This window comes from Malaya genurostris, chromosome 2 (genome assembly GCF_030247185.1).
Source record: "Malaya genurostris strain Urasoe2022 chromosome 2, Malgen_1.1, whole genome shotgun sequence".
In the NCBI taxonomy this organism is placed as follows: Eukaryota; Metazoa; Arthropoda; class Insecta; order Diptera; family Culicidae; genus Malaya; species Malaya genurostris.
The window spans coordinates 96,797,026-96,816,902 of NC_080571.1; the positions used below are offsets into that span (position 1 = coordinate 96,797,026).

A 19,877-nucleotide genomic window follows, 5' to 3' on the forward strand; every position below is an offset into this window, starting at 1 on the left:
GTGTTACATTGACAAAAACATAAAGCGTTGAACAAATAATACAATGTTAAAACTTAGTAAAGTCTGCCGTTTATAGTAACCGTCTAAAATACCGGTGCTCCGCAAATATGTTGACGATTTAATTCTATCTTTACCTCACGATCAAGACTTGACATATTTGCGGAGCACCGGTATTTTAAACGATACTTTTTCAATAGTTGTGACACTGTACGTAATTTATGCAATTAAAATATTAGTTATACAGTCAACAGTAAGAGTTGTTTTAAATATTTTTTGATTCAGTATTTATGTAAATGATCATTTTTTTTCGTAGTATCTTAAAGCATGTTCTAAAATTGACCAAACAGCGTAGCGTCACAAATCGACATTTTGACTATAAGCGATAGACTTTAGTAAGTTTTTACTATGATGAACATAGTATTCCAAAGATGATGCGATGGAAAAATTCGTCATGTAATTAAAACTATAACTGATGATATTATTCCAGAAATTGAAAGATGACTTTTTGATCAATTGGTTTCTAGTCAAAACATTTAATACCTATGTTGGTTCTATTTAAGGTCAGAGGTAAGATTAAATATCTCACAGAACGTGTTGGATGATTCTGCAGGATGACGGATTTACACAACACCTGTGCGTTAACGACCGAAGGGAGTTTCTTTATCTATTAAGCTACATAAAAATGCGATAGAATGTGTATTTTTTACTAATTAACTATTCCTTCTGATCGGTGCTGCGAAATTATCAAATACATCGAACCCCCATTTACGATTTAAAGCGGGGTTCGTCATTCGTAAAAAAGTATACGTTATTAAGAATTTACTTCATGAAAAAGTGTACGTTATTTGGTTCGTAAAAAGAGTTACGAAAAAAGTGTACATGAACAAAGACTTGATAGTAGTCAAAAATCCCCACTGAGTATAAGGAAAATATCATTTCGTTCAATATCACTATAGTTGTGTTCTAGAAATTTGCACACTATTATAAATTATCATTCTCGTGATTATCAGCCAATCAGCGATTTACTCTAGGATGTGATGATATTCAGATATTTATTTTTAGAGCTTCCAATACGCAATAGCAATACGCAATGAAAAAACCGCGAAAAATACACTCTGACTACTGATTATAAAGACAAAAAAATTGTTTCTTGTTAATTCTAGTTGAATGCAAAAATACCACTTATAGAAGTAAGAAGAGCGCAGGACTTTTATTGTCTCAAGCACACGTAGCGCTTGAGCTCTTGATTGTGGTCACTGTATTTGCTGAGATTACACAGATAAAGATAATCCTGTGCTTGTGCTACTTCTGTGTATGAAATTCAAGTAAATAGTGTAATATTCCTTTTTTTTTAAACAGTTGCAACAATCGTGCTTTGTGATGAGATTTTTATTAGACTTTTATTTATTGGGATTTTATTACAATTTTATTAACGATTTTACGGCGGCAATCGGTAGAATCATTGAATGTGATAACCGAATAAAATCATTTGTTTTGGAAGAACCGGTTGAGTTTTTGTCCGGATTTTGCATTCAAAGTATTTTTTGTCTGGTTTTTGCAAAAAAAAAGTTTTTAAACGATTCTTTCATTGAAAAATCCGAGTCCGGTTTTTGCACTTAATATTTCTATGCGGTTTTTGCTTTCAAAAATTCGTAAACGGGTTTTCCAAACTAAGTTGCAATTATCCGATTTTTTTTCAACCGCTCATCTAAGTACTTTGAATCTCACGTCTAAATTTCTCGAGAATGACTTTTTTCTAGGTGGAACATAAATTTATTGATTTTCAATCTGAAAAATTGTTAAAGCTTATTTTTCCGACGAAATTTTAGGCCTTGAGAAAGTATTCAGCGAGAATGTACTATGTATTTGTTTTTGAGTAATTATCGGTTTCCGAGTTACACAGATTAGAGGAAAATGTTGGCAAAATTACCATCTTTTCTATAAATCAGTCTACAGTCGAATTGTTGATATGCCATACTAAATACGTGCTTTAAGTTTTAATCAAATCAAAATGGCTCTTAAATGATGATTATTTTGGTTTAATTTTTTTGTTGATTTAACAACGTTCATTTGGTTTCCAAAAGTTCAGAGACAAATTGAATTCTTCGTCGGTATGTTTTTTCAATTCATTTCTTTACTTGGGACACTATTGCACGTTTCCAATGTTGTAAACTAGTTGCTAGATTACATCAATTATTTTTCGTATTATTTACACTAAACTTTATAATTGAACAGCAAATTACTGTGTTTTGTGTGCTGGTAAACACCGCATTTTACACAGGATGTTGACGTGTCCAGTTTTCTCCGATTGGCATATCGTATAGCTTCGTCTATCCGTACCTTAATAATCGCTCGTAAAAGTGATGGAAAAGTTATAATTAATACGATAACGTTACTAATCTAACCGACTGGAGCTGAAACTATGGCAGTGGTGGTAATATCAAAGCAGCCGGAACTGGTTGCTTCTCGGGTTCTTTCCGGCATCTGAATAAATAAATATTTTTTAAAGTGATTAACAAACCATAAACTTCAAACTTTTACTCCAGTAGAACTTACAGTGATTCAGTTTGGTTGGTGCTTCTCACGTGCGATGGTATAAAGTAGGTATTTTTGAGAAATTCCAGCTTCTCTGTTATCTGTAGTTCTTCTGTTAGCTCCGGTGTCCTGGATAGCATCCAATATCCCTCGATAACCGATTCGGAACCATCGATTTGCATACACGTGTAAACAATCGAAAATCGTGTGTAGTCGGTGTCCACAATCCAGTAGTTGGATTCGTTGCTAGCTGTGGAATGAGGAATATACCAAAGATTATTTGTTTGCTGTTCTCTAATTAGAATTAGCTAGGATTACATTTTATTCCGTAGTTCACTATCAACTTTCCTCCAGGAGGTTTTCCAAGAGGATCGTAAACTCTTGCGGTTCCTGTGAACGAAGCGTAGGCCTCTTTTTCGGTCGAATAGCCTTTGGTTTTAAGCTCAATTGTTGCATTCTCCACATTGTCTTTGTACTCAACCGTCACGCACTCAAGATCGCGCAGGAAATCCTGTTCGTATCGTTCAATCTCGTACCACCTGCCAAGGTACTGGAAGGAAAAAGGGAAACAAATAGGTTGGTAACTAATATTTTCTCCGAATTTCATTGCATTAGATTAAGATAAATTACTGAAAATTTTATTATTGTCAGACAAAATACTCGTACATTGTGTTGGTAAAACAAATGAAAAAATGTGTTGTGAAACACAACGAAATTAGAATATTGATCTCAATTCTAGTGGTATTCGGCACATCATTCCGTGTAAAATATAAACAAGTTTTTCTACGCACGTATTAATTAACTCATCACAACTATTCAGAAAACCAGCCGTTTGCTTTGGGTTCGACACATCAGCATTTGCATTAAAGATAACCACCGATAGGTCCGGTCAAGGACATCTTCTGGTGGCTTTTTTTCTGCCTAAACGATCGTTCCATTTGATCTGGCGACTCGACATTGGCATGCATGGAGCTGTTTATAGTAGTTTTTTTAATGTTAGCAGTGATGTGGGTGTCGTACGGGTTTTCGAGTAGCCGTGTCTGTTGCATAGTGGGAAAAACTCGACTCATCCATATTACTGTTCTGTAACAGAATGATTGCAATTGATTCCGCTGTCTTGTAGGTTATATTAATTGTTTATCTGTTTCTTCTGTTACCAGGTGTATTCAACTCACTATTTGATTAGTCTCAGGAGCAGCGGGCAATCTTTTCACATGATTGATGTTTATTCATATGTTCCCGCTGTCCGATGGCAAAATTATTTAAATTTGATGATGGTCCGCTTACGATATCTAGGGACTTGTTTTCATTTGCTAATTTAGATACTGTTGACGATAGCTAGTAAGACCGGTTTGGATTTCGATCACAGGACAGTCTGAAAAATAACTGAAAATATCACATTGCAGCTCACTTGCGCATATCCGCGATAGTTTTATGCGTTTTATCTCGTAATCCAAATAGAGTGAAGAATCGACTTTTTGAGCTCACATAATTCTGTTCCAAGATGCCCATTATTTACTATAGGAATTATTGTACGACTGAACTGAAATGCAAAACAAGTGATTGTCGGATGGCGACTAAAGCTAGGACGAAAATATTAGTCAGTCGAAATCCCACCGCTGCTGCTTTTATCAAGCTTGTTGTTAATTCGGACAATAATACTATACGTATTCCAGGTGTACAGCATTGATTGTTATTTTATATTCTTGTATTTTTGACAATTCGTTGTCGTTCTCCAGTAATGCGTCGTGAAAACTTTCAAGCATGGAAAGTTTTTTTTTATAATACGTCGGTTAAAAAGTCCCCGGTCAGCCAAAAGAAAGCAACACTTAGTTCTATGCTCCGATTTTATTTATTGTTGTATTCTCCTTGAAGAGTAATTTAATTGTTCCTACGGTGTTCTAAAATTTTTGCAACACATATACATCACGATTTCTACTTAGTCTATAAAGCGCATCCGTCTCAGTGAAGCAAATCGCTTTCTAGCAAGCTAATTTTAAGTGAATACGTCTTACTTTACTATGGGCTTCTTTTTCAAAATTTACACTGTACAATAATAGGTAGAACTTAATTGTGAATATTGAATTGTTGTACTTTACGCAATAATATTACTATTTTCTCATACCATCGGAAATATGATCAGGAATTTTTTATTAAAATTTTTAGTAGTGTGAACTTTTAGTGGTGTGAAATGTTTGGCATAAACGAGCATGAAACTCATGACGCCTGTGTGTCGTTTTCTGTCATAATTTTGAGCTCCTTCAACTTAGTTGATTGTTGATGGGTTTATATAATTTAACAACCAATCGATTCGGAAACACACAAAACACAAACAAATACGGAAACACACAAAATACATATTGCAGCGAAACACTTTAACATATATTGCAACGCCGTTTTAGTTTTTCAATAGTACACCTTTGAAAAATCGGTTTGTGTTGACTTATGTTTTCACGAGCCAATCACAGCATGCCGTAATGATGTCATCCTCTTAGTTTTGACCGTTGCTTTACATTGTATTTTATTCGTTGCAGTTTCTGTCGGTGTAACGAGACTTTGCGTAATGCATGAAAATAATCCTCCACACACACAGGTAGGAGCACGCCAAGCTGTTACTGAGATTTAACATTTTACTTGGTTTTACGTTTTTTCCGTTTTATTATTGTATTTTGTATCTTGCCTCAAAAAAATGTTTTAAGATTGTTATAAATATCACATATGCATAGTAAATGTAGCATTCGAAAAAGGCATGAGTAAATCTACAAACTTTATAAATAGATGATCTGTCACATTTTCTGTTCAGTTGGTGCTAGGCCATGTAGCATACCAAATATAAACTGATCTCGTTTTCTGCACAACGAGTTTGGTTTCGTTTGTGCGAATTTCATTTTAAGGCTTGTTCGAGACAAAATTTAGACACCCCCCAAACACATGGAATATTTCGAAGACTGATAAACGTCTGTTCATTGCGTAAAATCAATTTTCGGTTATACTATGAGCTTTTAGATCAAAGATGACGTCGAAAGAAATGCAAGTGTGAAGAGCAATAGTGTGAAGTCGCAATGAAAATCCGGATCTGACAGTAAGAAAAATTGTCGAAATGATGTGTTTTTCTGCAAGCACTGTCCAGGCGTTAAAGTTGAAAACAATACCGAATCGTAATGATAAACAGAATGTGACTGCTAAAACCAAGTAGTATCGCGTATATTTGACGAAGCTTTCCTGCGTGGTAATGGATGATGAATCTTATGTGCTGGAAGAGTTAAAGAAGCCTCCCGGAATGTCTGTTTATACTGTCATGCAACAGAACGGCGTATGACATCGTAAAATCTGTTGAAAATTTCCTAGGCCAACCATTATTTTAAAGCTTATGACGAAAAGTATGACTCGCGGCATGGTTATTTCACACACACACACACACACACACACACACACACACACACACACACACACACACACACACACACACAAGTAGCGTCACTTGGAAGACCAACGCCCTATGCATTGAACCGCCAACCCGGGCATAACTTTGTAAGCTGCTTAATCCTTATCAGGCCCAATTGTCTGAACTTTTGATCGCTCGGGTAGTGAAAGCTTTTTTGATCAGGCCAAATGGTGACGTTTCCGGACACTTCAACTATATTTATCGAAAGCCAACCAGGATTTTAACCAGAAGTGCACAAAGTAACATTTTGGCTCTCTCCTTCGGTCACCGATCCCTTCTAATATTAGTTGATCAATTGACTTTTAGCTGTTCGACGATATTATTGAGGAATTCCATTTGTGTTCGTAGGTCTTTCATAGTATTTTTTAATTAGTTAATGTACCTCAATGATTTTCTCCTTGTTCAAAAAGACCAATTTGCATTTTCATCTCGCCATCTTGGCTCCAGATTTTCTTTTCTTTTTTGTGAAGTATTATGGTCTTTTATGAGGAATGTTTAATTGACTTTAATCATTCGTGGTCGATATTTATAGTTTCACCTTGGTTTGAGACGCGCGTAATACAAGACACTTGCAAATGCATAGTACCGTTTTCTTTCCGAAGTGGTTAGATTTTGTAGTCCACGTCGATGATTGACCAGGGTCGATCCATGATTTTTTGAACTTAGGATTCAAAACAAATCCATTTCTTATCTTCCGTCATGATTTGGTGCAGGAAACGCTTTGTTTCATGCCCAGAATGTTAAATTTGGCTCAACGTTCATCACTTTTCATACTGCCTGTAATTCAGTTAATTAGGAACCCATTTTCTCACATTCCAAATCTTTCTCATGACTTCTCCGCCATTATTTTTTGAGTTTGGATATTGTGTTCGTTCAACAATGTGCGCTCTTTGTCCTTCTTTTTTATATTTGTCTTTTGTTATACAAAGTTTTGCTGCGGTGATGAAGTGTAGTATTTGTTACAGATTTCTTATGTTTCAGAATATCACTATCATTATTTTTCACTATCAGCACTATTGGAAAATTGCCTAATCGAAACAAGCAACCTTGGAGACAAACACGGAAACTTTGAAAGTAAAAAAAAAACCACTTCTGGATTACTGCAAGCAAAAAAAGCATTTTGCTGATAGTAGTATGTATTTAGTTGTCTTTTATCCTGCATGAGATTATCATCACTGGTTGAGTTGAATGTTTAATTTAGAACAAATTTGGTTTCATTAATTTGTTATCGAAATGCGTTTGGAAGAAATACTTTCGCAGATTGAACAACTGAAACGCTGTTGACGGGAAACATGTTTGGATGGCAAACATTAGTTAAGCAATTTGTTCAACGTTTCTAATGCCACACCATGTATGTAGGCTTCGTCGAAACACACGAACAACACTGATGTTATGAACGTTGTGTGAATTTAAGACAGACGTGCAACATCCAGCTATTGAATTTCAATCACCTTCCTAGTTGTCCTTAAAACTGATTTTACCGTTCCGGTTCGTACTTGTCGGGAAAAAAACACAGTATAACACTTGGAAACTAAAATCAAGAAATTAATCATTGAATGAAGTATCACAACGGTCGTTTTCTTAAGACATCACTAAGTTTCTGACGTGTGTCGTTAGTTTAAATGACAGGCGAATACTTGAACCAACCTTCTGTAGGTCAAAGTTTGTCACAACTGGAATGCCAGCGGAAACCAACGAGCAATTTCCGTCCTTCACTATGTATCCGTGTGCACTTGCTATCAATATTGACACCAACGCTGCTAACCGTAAATATGTTTCTCCGAACATATTTTCGAGACTTGTTTCACTTATTGATACTTCACTGTACGAAGCAGCTCCCTTTATCGTCTCCTGAAGAAACGAAGCACCAGTTAGGACTGAGCGCTCGAAGCGTGAATCTTTCTAAAATAAAGCGCATTGCTTACCCCGCTCACCCACATCTAACTTGGAATGACATGTGTGATTTTATTGTTTCTGCTCCTTGTTCAAGTGCTGGTGATGTGCGGAATGCCTGTACGTTAGGCGCAATATAAGTTGATGTTTGATGTGTACTATAAAAACCAACAGGTTCGGATGCATAGAAAAGCGAAGATGAAAATTATTACAGTCTGCTTAGAAATTGAAAAATTTGCTCGCAATAAGGACTGACGAAAATGACGACTGACGAAATTCATGTATCGAATATTCTTGAGAACTTCAGGAAATAAAAAGAAATACATATCAGCTATGTTTAGATAAAACTGGTTCATTCAACTTCATCTTCTAGAGAAAATGTTCGCGTTTTGTGCTTGAGGGCTGCGACCAGTGTGTTTTAGGGCGTTTTAAAGGGCTATGTTCACGTTTCAAATTTGATTTTCTCAGAAACGGTGACGAAGATCAAAAAACCCAACTGACAATCTCTTAGAAAATTAGTTTAGATTATTCTGTGAAAATTTCAGAACGATTCTTTGTCTTGGGTGGTCGGGAAAGTCTTTTTTCTGAAGGAAGAATTGCATAGCTGAAAACGGCAACTTTCAACTTGTTCATTGAATATCTCGCCTTCAAAAGCATGCATCAAAAATCTATCCTGACAATGCCTAGATAATTTAATTTAAATGCGATTAGTGCATTAAAACATATATGTTGTCGTGATAAAAATGAAGTGAAAGTTATTTTTGTAAAGGTAAGTCGATTTCTATGGCGGCGCCATTTTAGTTCCCTTGTAACGTAACGAAACATGAGAGAGAAATAGAATCGGCTCAAAAAGGCTGCCAATAATTGGAATAGAAAATAAACTTTCCTAATAATTGGAATAGAAAATAAACAAAGAGAAACTGTCATTGGCACTTAGGACAATCTAATGATCATTGAAATTTAAGAACCAGTAAGTTCGAAAACTGTTTGCTATTCACAATAAGTACTAATAATAGATTGGATTAAATTGAATGATGTTTGAACTTATCAATCAAAGCACGTCAACCAGTTTGATGAGTGGATGTCAGTGATTATTGTTGTCGATACTATTTCAAATCTCTACTTATGGGTATTTCGGAGTGGGTTCGACAGGAAGGTTTCAAAGATTAATGTTTCGAGTCACTATTAAAACCAAATTGACGACTTCCACTTTATCGTGGTTGAAGAAAATTATTACAATATTTTTCCTACTAATAGTACTGTTGTTGTACCGTTGAATTCCACTATGTCACATCATTACACTCTCACAAAGTCACTATTTTCAGAGTCACTATTTTTCCGAAAGTGTATCAAACGTTATAATACAGATACGTATTTCGGAATGCTATTTATATCCTTCTTCAGTGTATCGGTTTTATAAATTTATTGAAAGAATGCTGCAGTGAAGTTCCTTTTATACAAACGTACGTAAGTAGAAACGTAACTAGGTAAACCTCAAAAGGAACAAAAACAATTTGAAAAGGAAAAAACAGGTAACAGAATACTGGAAAAGTTAAGTGTTCGCATTTATAACAATATTCAATCGTATTCCATTCTGAATATTATTATAAATACTTCTTGAATTCAATTACTTCATGAAATCCTTACATAAACTTTTGAATCCTAGGTAGTGTTTCATAATTATTGATATATTTTTTAAATTCAAATCAGTTGATGAGAATTTGAAAATTGCTTTTTTTATGTCATCATGGTCGGTCGTGTCTCGTACACAATCCTATATTTTTTTTGCTTTTTGATCGAAAACAAACAAATTTGTTTGTGCATTAATTTGTACACCCTTCAAAATGAAACAGCTCCACTATTTCCGGCGCTTCTGGAATCGGGAACCAGGTCAGACTCTCTTTATTTGATCTTCTACTGAAATTGACTATCGATAGGAATAATTTCGAACCTGTTAAGATTTTTTAAAATGTATTTTGCTTCGCCGCTTTAATGTGATTCTATAAAATAATAATACATTTTCACACTGTAATTTCGGAATCGGATGTCGGATCTAGAAGAAACTCAGTAGTTTCATATGGAATAACAAGAACTTGAATTTAAAAAAATCGGTCAAGCCACCTCCGAAAAAGTGAGTTTAGTCCATTTTGGGATACATGACCACTATTTCCGGTACTTCTGTAACCGGAAACCGGGAATCAGCAAAACCGGAGTTTGTTTATTTTGCTTTTATTGACAATGACTACCGAATGAAATAGTATTGACTCCAGTTTAGATATCGTTTGACGTTTTTTGTTTCGTCACTTTAAGCGACGTTTTAAAATTTTGAAGTGAAGAGTGGTCACACTGTAACCCCGGAGCCGCAGGTCAGATCTAGGTGAAATACAGGAGTTTTGTATGAGACTATAAGACCGTTCACTTGAACCTTAGTTTGTATGAACGGTCACGTAATATCTGATGAAAATGAATAAATAGTTTAAAATGGAAATTTTCACACTAACCACCCTGCAATTCCGGAGCCGGCGGTCGAATTTGAATGAAATTCAAAAACTTTGTATGAGATTACAAGACCTTATATTTAAATGTGAATTTGTTAAAATCGCTTCAGTAATCTCTGAAAAAATTTAGTGTACAACAATTTCACACACACACATGCACACATACATCGTTACAGCCATTTTTCGTACTCGTCGAACTTAATCGAATGGCATATGACACTCGGCCCTCCAGGCCTCGCTTCAACAATCAGCATTTTGGCGAAAAAGGTAGTTGATTTTCTAATTTTAATTAGTTATTTTTTGAGACAACTAAAAAAACTTACTTTTGCCAATTTAGATTTTTTAATTCTAATTCCCTTAATAATAATAAAATATTCGTTGAAATGGCTTCAACAAGACTGCTAATTTCGGTCGTTCCGTGTAGAACTGAATTCTGAAACTCAATTTGAATGGAGATTCTTGAACTGAACTCTGTACCTCAACTCTTGAATTGAATTCTGAAACTAAATTCTAAAACGGAATACTGGATTTAGATTTTTGAGCTGATCAGCTGTGTTATGGAACTGAATTATTGAACTGAATTCGAGACCAGAATTCTGGTGGCGACACTGAATTCTGAAACTGAATTCTCATACTGCAGATGATTTTTAAATACTGATTTCGGTTCACCATCCAGTTTTCATATTCGAACCCAGAATTTAGCTCCGAAATTCTGTTCTAGATTCTAGAGTTTGGTTCAGAAATCTTCTAAATCTAGCTCCTGCATTTTTGAGCATTCTAAACCTGAATTCTGGAATGCATTTTAGAACTATGCAATGCAATCACTGTAAAAACCAATGTTTCACGGAACGACCGAAATTAGCTCTGCCCCTAATTCGTATTACTGTTTTTGAATTAGTTGATTTTAACAACAAAAATTCCAAAATAACTATAAAAATAGTTAAAATTGAGAATTTACTTTGCTGAAAATAACTCTTATTTTTAGAGAATGTGTTTAGTTGGCGAATATCCTGGACACAAACCAGTAATATTTCAATCCAACACGAAAATTCTCATTGACAACTCATTTTGTTATTAAAATCAGAAAATTTGTTTCTATTCATCTATCACCATCATTGCAGAAGGACAACACACAGAAATCAAAAATGAAATTGGAATATTAACAAGTTTATTAGCCAAAAACTCATGAGAAGTGTCAAAGCAAAACAATCCATTAAAAAGCTAAAAAGGACAGTCTTGTTGAAACTGCTTGCAAATTGTTTAGATGTTTTTCGCATGTGTTACGATATATTCATATATAAATTTCTAAACCGATTTGTAAAAATGACGTAAACTCTTAGTGGAAAGTGTATTTATTCATAGTTTGTGCGCATTTGAAGCGATTGTGCGTAATAATGTTTTTACGCGGAACAGTGAAGTGAATCTCGAATGTTGCACTCTAATTGTATATTTCAAATGATGTTTTTTGTATCTTCCAACCTTCCGGGCTACACTGTCCGGTGTGCTACTTGTATTTGGTTTTCGTTTTCCGAGTGCTCAAAGTTTTCAGTGAGAGAGTCGATTTCGCGAAGTCGAATGAAGAAAACAGCGATTTAGGAGAAAAATTTTCAAAAAGAAGTTTATGTTTCGTTTACGTCTTTTTCTCCAATACAACATCGTATTTATACCTGCCAATATAGAAAAGACAACCGCGACTGAAATTTTTTTCGGTAGTAGTGTGCCATCTAGTGGCTAGTAGTTATTACGGTGTTAACGTTTTTTCGGTGACAGAGCGCCATATAGCTGCAAATTGCAGAAGCCAATTCAACCATTCATGTTGGTTGAAAACAACGATTTATTTCTTTAATTCAACTAAAAAAATTAGTTGAATGGAAATGAAGTGTGCCTTAGCAAAGAAATGACAGCACGTTTAATTGGTGAATTCAATTAAAAAAATTACCATTTCAACGAATATTTTAGTATTATTAAGGGAATTAGAATTAAAAAATCTAAATTGGCAAAAGTAAGTTTTTTAGTTGTCTCAAAAAATAACTAACTAAAATTAGAAAATCAACTACCTTTTTCGCCAAAATGCTGATTTCGGTCTTTCCGTGTAGCATTCGGCTCAATAAATCGTATTCACGTCATCCGGATATATCTCATGACAAAACCAATCTATCTTTTTTTGTTTTTCGAGAATCATTATTGTCTTTCTGTAAAATAAAATTTTCAATACGTGGGCGTATTTTCTCCGGTCTCTCCTACGCTAATTAAACATTTACGCTGTTTTTTTATGCAAGCTTCTCCTCGTGATTACAAATACTCCGAAAGCGAATTTCATCTTCAAATGAAAGTTCTTATTCTCATTCGGCTGCGATTGAACTACTCCGCCTTTTTTAGGCAAACACTAGTTTAGTTACCTGTAATAACCCTCATCGGCTGCCCAGTTACGAAAGCCGTGGGATGCTTATCGGTCTCGATACTCTGCAAGTGCACCGAGATCTGTTCCGTGCAATGTTAATTGCCGATGTTCTGACGAACAATACTGATTGCCCTGCACTACTTAGTCAAAACAACATCAATGTTCGCTCTAGAGCTCTTCGCAACAACAACCTCCTCAGAATGCCTTTACGTCGTACTAACTACGGAATCAACGGTGCCGTTATTGGATTGCAGCGAACCTTCAATGGAGTATCTATGGGATTCGATTTCGGTTCCTCGTAGCACAATAGAAATGATTTTGTTTATTTTCTTAATTATAGTCATTAGGACTATAATTCGTCTGTTGATTAAAATATAAATAAATAAATAGTGATGAATAAAATCTCGAATCAACTGAAATACAGGCGAAAATTTACGATTCCATGCGTTCAGATTTTCCATGCCACAGTATCTCAGAGGGATGGTCAAAACAAGTGATTTGGTTATCTTCGATAATGGATGATTACGGCACGGCACGTTAATTATAGCACGTCTAGGCTGGAATTGACCCTATCAGTCAAAATCGATACACGTATACTGCGGCACTCTTTTATCGTCCTTTTCAGTCATCCACTATTCTAATCTACGTAATTTCCGAAGATCACACATCGATAGCTTTTTTGAGGTTCATTTAAGTGCTTAAGTTTCTGAATGCGGTAACATTACCGTCTGCTCTCTTACGAGGTGTGAATATCAGAATGGGTTACCAGCTACTGTTCGCACTCGTGCTTACTTTAAGCAGTTCCTCACTGGCTCAAGTGATCTCCTCGGGAGAATGTCCGGAACATCCGGTAGTGCAAAATTTCAACGTACAATCCTACGTGGGACGATGGTATGAGATTAGTCGTTACGAAACGTCGACTCAGCGTGGCGGAGAGTGCGTCGAGGTGAGCTATACTCAGACTAGCGACACCTCACTCAGTTTGGAAAACCGTCTGGTGGTTCCGCCTAACACAGAATTTGAAGTGGTCAACGGACAGTCATTTGTCTCGTTCCCCAATGAGAGTCCTGTGCAGGGTCGAATGAATATTAGCTTCGGAGCGATGCGTAAGAGTCTTTCAGTGAAATCAAAGTGAGGATAGTTATTCTAAATGGATGCTTCTTTTTCTTAAAAATGAAACAGCTCCTACTTCTGTGAACTACTGGGTGTTGGACACTGACTATACCAGTTTCTCATTTGTGTGGAATTGTTTCGCAGTTAGCGAGACTCTGAAAGGTGGTAAGTATCGAATGTGTACCGAAAATTCGTTACTTAGAATAATACATTTCGTAGAAAACTTTTGGTTGATGTCCAGAACTGTTGAGTTGCCAGCCAGTGCTCAGAGTAGGGTGGATGAGCTTATTAACCTTTACTTGAAACCACAATACATCAGACCAACTCGGCACGACTTAGAAGGGTAAGTAACCGATATGAAATTGTATTTTTTCTTGATATGATGTTCTGCAAATTGGTTTCAGGTGTGCAAATCAGAGGAACGCAAAGATTGGTGAGCAATCAGAATTTGACGATGTTTGATCAGAGCTGAAGTGAAATGCAAGACTGTTCTCAAAATTGAAGATAGATTGAATGTACAATGACAAATGAATTAAATTATGAAATTGAAAGTATTTTAATTGTTCAAAGCAATTTTATTTCTTCAGTGTCTTAGTTTAGCATTCTTATTAGCAAAATCTTCAGTTGTATTATTAATATCGGTTGTTTTACCCCGGCTCTTAGATTTAGACTTTGAGGCTTTTTCTGAATGTAAAAACATTATTCTTAAAATTTGTGTCGTGACTGTAGAGATAAAAGTAAAAATTATAAATAACCGTCACGAAATAAATGCGTCTGCTTGATTTGTAAAAAATAATTTGTGAAATTAATTTACACTGCAGTATAAATCAGTTTCATTGCGGCAAAACTTGTGCAGGTGTTCTGGAAATGAAAGGTGGGATCCAATTCTTTTGCCTCCTTTTTACATTTTGAGATTAATTTGATGTCAATAAATGCTACGGTAAATCAACAAAATGATGGCCATATCATTTTGATCAAAGCAAATAACGCTTAACCTGAAATGTAATAAACTGAAGCTCTGTCCAGTTAGAATCCGGCATCACTTATTGTAATTCACGGCACGTCCCAAGTAACAATTTTTGTTACGTTAGCTTATTTATGAATAGTTAGCAACCAAAAATTTGAGTGATTCAATCTAACATCTAACCACTTGCGTGACTCAAAAAGCGTTGCTAAGTTGGCTAAGAATGAGTTGTCGTTATATTATAATGCCATACTAAAATAACGTATCTTTCCATAACTTGAAAATAACTTGTTTTCAAGTAAACTAGTTGAAACTTAGTCACCATCGACATTATAAACATTGAATGGATGATATCAGAATGCTTTTCTATCAACAATAAAAAGGCAGTAAATCACTTGAAATCACAAATTTGATACGAGGTACAGATTTCACAACGATTTTAAAACTGTCGAGCGAAATTCAATTTTAATTAACTGTTTTTTAAGCGCCTTCAATCAAAATCTGTTTATGACGATATGAAAAATAAAGAACGAAGTAACCCTGTTCAGATTACTCAAAATTATTTCAAGTAGAATGATTTCTCTTTTTTTAAGCTCATATATCATGAGAATTATAATAGTATCACAATCGATGTTTAATTCCAATATTGTTTTCTTCGCATTTGTTATACTGCATAGAACAAAAATGACTATTACGGTTTTTATGTCTCATGCACTTCTTGCGATTCCATAGTGTGTTCGTCATATTGAAGCCAACAAAAGTTTTTTAGGTTGCATTTTCGTTATCATTACGTTGAGAAAACCAACCGATAGCTGTCTGAATCAATGCAAAAATTGTATGTTTTAATCTTGAAATATCTATGTTATTGCTATATCAATTCACAGTAACGATTTTCACATTCGTTTACGTATTCATGAAGGTTTCGCAACGGAAAATAAACCTTATTTTAACTAGTAGCTGCATAGCATAGCTGTGATTGAAGATATGTTAGAATTAAGTAGCGTTAACTTACACATGATAGTTAGCTCAATGTTTATGTTATAAAGATACACTGCTGTCACCTTGTTACCTACGGGTTGCTACGATTGAAGTCAAATAAACTTATTTTCAACTATTAGCTAGACGCATAGTTGTGATTAAAGATATGTTGGGATTAAGTAACGATAGCTTATAAATTACAATTAATTCGATATGACGAAAAGATGTGGTGATTGGAAACCTAAATAACTATTTCGTAGCTAGTCATGTTGGGAAGAAATATATTTTTATGTTTTAACCAGTATAACATAAAAATCATGTTTGTGTTCTTGTTGCAACATAGTTTGGACTTAGTCGTATCAGAACTAGTTGCGGATTGCTACTTGGGGTTAGAAAAGACATGGCATTTCGGTGCCAAATGAAAAGTATTCTGTAAAAACCAGAAACTTTACGTCTGCTTAGCGTTCAAATGGAACTGCCGAGTTTTGCATTAGGCAGTTCAATTTGAACTGCTCTGCTCTGATGAGTCAAAGACGAAACGTAAAGAAATTTCAAAACGGTTATGTGTCCTACTCACAAACGGAAAAACCCCTAAATGATCACTTATGTGTTGCAGTAACACGGAAAGTGACCGCTGCAAGAATTTTTTGCAGCGGTTTGTTAACTTAGGCGCCCACTTTCTGTGATATAAATTTCACGGTGATTCGTGAAGTTATTCCAGATGGAAGTCGAGAGGAGAGAAAAAATTCTGCACACCCACTTTGATAATCCATCCACTATGAAACCTACGTCAAAATGAAAAATGGCCAATTCTACATAGCAACGGCACAAAGAGATGTTCCTGCGAAGTTTAAGTTTGTTTTTATGGACAAATTTGCCAAAAAAACTGATCATATGGCAAGGAATATGCAGCTGAGGAGCAAAGACAAAAGTGTGCGTGACGGTTAAGACGATGGACTCGATGCTGTACAAGGAAGAATGATTATAAAACATATTTTTGGCAATTATGAAGCGGAAGCTTAAGAAAAGTGGAAAACCGACTCAAAAACCATAATGTACAACAAATGTGCCAAGGCAATTGACTCCGGAGGTGTGCAGCGTTTGATGGGAGGAATCAAGAAGAAAGTGCGAATTGATTTGTATTGACATTTTTTCCCTAAAGTGTAGTGAATTACCTTTGTTTTGATGTATTAATCTTATTTGTACGTCAATTCGTTACCGAGATACAGATGATTTTATTATTTCGGATTCTAAATGGACATAGCTTTAGTAGCCCACAGCAAATGTGTCACAAATGTACTTCAAAACCGTCAAATTTGCTTTGAGTGAAACTATCATCAGTTTTGTGATAGAATTGAAATGATGACAATGTTTTGAAGAAGGTGTTTGAAAGCAATATTGAAAGTGTATTGTATACATTGTTTTACTCTATCACTAATTCGTTTACTTGTGGTGAGTTTGCAAAGCAATTCAAAAAGTTAATGACGAGGTCTAAATTTTGCTAAATTTTTAGTCCGTGCAAAAGGTTTTATGAAAACCTTGAAACCAATTTAAAAACTATTAGGTCTATTGTCGTCTCAATAGTATTTTGCCGATTACTAGACTTTAAATCAACGAATTGTCATAAAATCGGATACAATATCTTGGCATCGGCTCTACCAATACCGCAGAAAAAATAGTTCGGAAATTGCTGCTGTTATAGTGATGCGAAAACTCGAAGCGATGGCATCTATTTTCATCTCACTCTTACGGTCAATCTATCGAACAAAGACCACAGATTTCACTCTAACTAATGGTTTTCGTATACAAGATGACTATTGGAGCCGTTACCCTATATTACTTGTCATAAGAGAAATTGTTTATAGTTATTATAAAACATGTAATCGTTGTTGAATCAACTACAAAGTCCTTATAAATTCTAATAACAACCTATAAGCATAAAGCAAAGCAATAAAGGGCTAAAGAAATGATATAAAAACCCTTCTTAATCCGCCTAGAGGTGTGATAATGCCTTTCTCTTTCTTCAAAGTAGTCTCATGAATTTTTTATTATTTTATGAAAAAATTTCTGACATCGTTTTTTCAATCCAGCGCTTGGCATTTACGTTGCCTAGCCCTTCTTAGTCCACTTAGTGGAATTTTCATAGATCTTGAAAAATCACCATAAGGAGGGAGGAGGTATGAGGGGTTACATGAAATTTCCGAAATCGAAAAAAAATTTTGATGCCAAAAGGCTTAGAATTGCATGAAACGACGAGATTTTTTTTGAAAAAAACGACTTTTTGGGACTTAGAGAAAAAGTCACAGAAAGTTGATTTTTCCAAAAAAAAATTTCTGGAGATGACACTAAATCTCGACGTTTCATGCAGTTTTGAGACTTTTAGCATCAAAAAAAATTTCGATTTTGGAAATTTCATGTACTCCCCCCTATGGTGCTTTTTCAAGATTGAAAATTTTCAAAACTTTACCGCCGAGCAGCACCCTTTACGCATGTCCGATTTAGCTCAAATTTTGCATGAGGGCTTTTTTCGAGGTGCTTAAACTTTTGAGCACTAGAGCTTTACGAAAATAGAGGTGATCACAAAATTTTGGCACCCTTATATATATATATATATATATATATATATATATATATATATATATATATATATATATATATATATATATATATATATATATATATATATATATATATATATATATATATATATATATATATATATATATATATATATATATATATATATATATATATATATATATATATATATAGGAGCGGTAAAAATCAACGTGTTTTGTCGGTTACGTAACTTATACCATTATATCTCTGGAACCAAAAGTCACAGCCATTTGGTCTTCGAACTTGATCAATGGTTCGATAGTAGCTTTCAAACGAGCCTAAGTTTAGTGTTTGCAATGACTGAGCGGAAATATATATTGGAGAAGCCAAGTGAAAGAAAAACTAACAGAAAAGATGAATTTTTGGAAAAAGATACGCTCAGAGACAGGACTCGAACCTGCGTTCTTATGCATTTCGTGCATACGCGCTACCATTTCGCCACTCTGATCTTGTTTTAGTCACTCTAAAACGCGAAACAGACATAGTAGCAACGTAAATCGAACATGGTCTACATCCTGGCCGTGACCCGACCGATACCTTACATCCAAACATCTTCTCTGTCCATCAAACACTAGTCCTCTCGCTTTATACCTATTTCTCCGATCAAGCATTGAGTAGGAGAGTGTATTTATAATCGCTTGTCACCTTCTTTAATGGTGTCAGTCGCTGGCTGGACATCGTCAGCGACAGACGCCTAAGAAGGTTGTATTGATTGTCTGCCCTTTCCTACCAGAAGCAGATTGTTACGAAAAATCAAACCGCAATTATTTCTAACGATTAGTTTGTTAAAATCGGTTCAGCCATCTCCGAGAGTCTTGCGCGGTAAAAAAACAACGCGTTTTGTTAGTTACGTCACTTTTACCATCATATCTCCGGAACCAAACGTCACAGCCATTTGATCTTTGAACTTGATCAATGGCTTAACAATAGCTTTCAAACGGAATAAGACTTGTTAAAATCGGTTCAGCCTACTCCGAGAAACTTGCGCGGTTAAAAACAACACGTTTTGTCGGTTACGTCACTTATGCCATTATATCTCTGGAACCAAAAGTCACAGCCATTTGGTCTTCGAACTTGATCAATGGTCCGATAGTAGCTTTCAAACGAGCCTAAGTTTGTTAAAATCGGTTCAGCCATCTCTGAGAAAATTGAGCGGTAAAAATATCTTCGAAAAGTGCACACACACACACTCAGACATTTTCCAATCTCGTTGAATTGAGTCGAATGGTATATAACACCATGGGTCTCCGAGGCTCCGTTCGAAAGTCGGGTTTTCCAGCAATTCTAATACCTTTCTATAGAGAAAGACAAAAACAATTCGAATTGTAACTTGGGTAGGGTTTGCATTATGAATTTGCAAGCGTTTGCATTAACGCTTTGCTTGACATCGCCCAATGGGAGACTTAGATTAGTGAGACACTTGTCTCACAA

The 19,877-nt window shown here is 35.2% G+C and overlaps 2 protein-coding genes across 2 annotated transcripts; one reads left to right on the top strand and one right to left on the bottom strand.

Moving 5' to 3' along the window:
• Nucleotides 1-466: 466 nt before the first annotated feature.
• On the bottom strand, nt 467-7,843 carry LOC131432427 (apolipoprotein D-like). The gene is made up of 4 exons (XM_058598675.1): nt 7,628-7,843; nt 2,854-3,085; nt 2,557-2,785; nt 467-2,484 (listed from the first exon to the last, which is right to left on the bottom strand). Exons 1-4 carry the CDS (start codon nt 7,766-7,768, stop codon nt 2,421-2,423), a joined length of 666 nt encoding a protein of 221 aa, XP_058454658.1. The 5' UTR covers nt 7,769-7,843; the 3' UTR covers nt 467-2,420.
• Nucleotides 7,844-13,500: 5,657 nt separating this feature from the next.
• On the top strand, nt 13,501-14,439 carry LOC131432699 (apolipoprotein D-like). Its single transcript, XM_058599137.1, has 4 exons — nt 13,501-13,878; nt 13,955-14,050; nt 14,105-14,228; nt 14,290-14,439. Exons 1-4 carry the CDS (start codon nt 13,530-13,532, stop codon nt 14,345-14,347), a joined length of 627 nt encoding a protein of 208 aa, XP_058455120.1. The 5' UTR covers nt 13,501-13,529; the 3' UTR covers nt 14,348-14,439.
• The last annotated feature ends 5,438 nt before the right edge of the window (nt 14,440-19,877 follow it).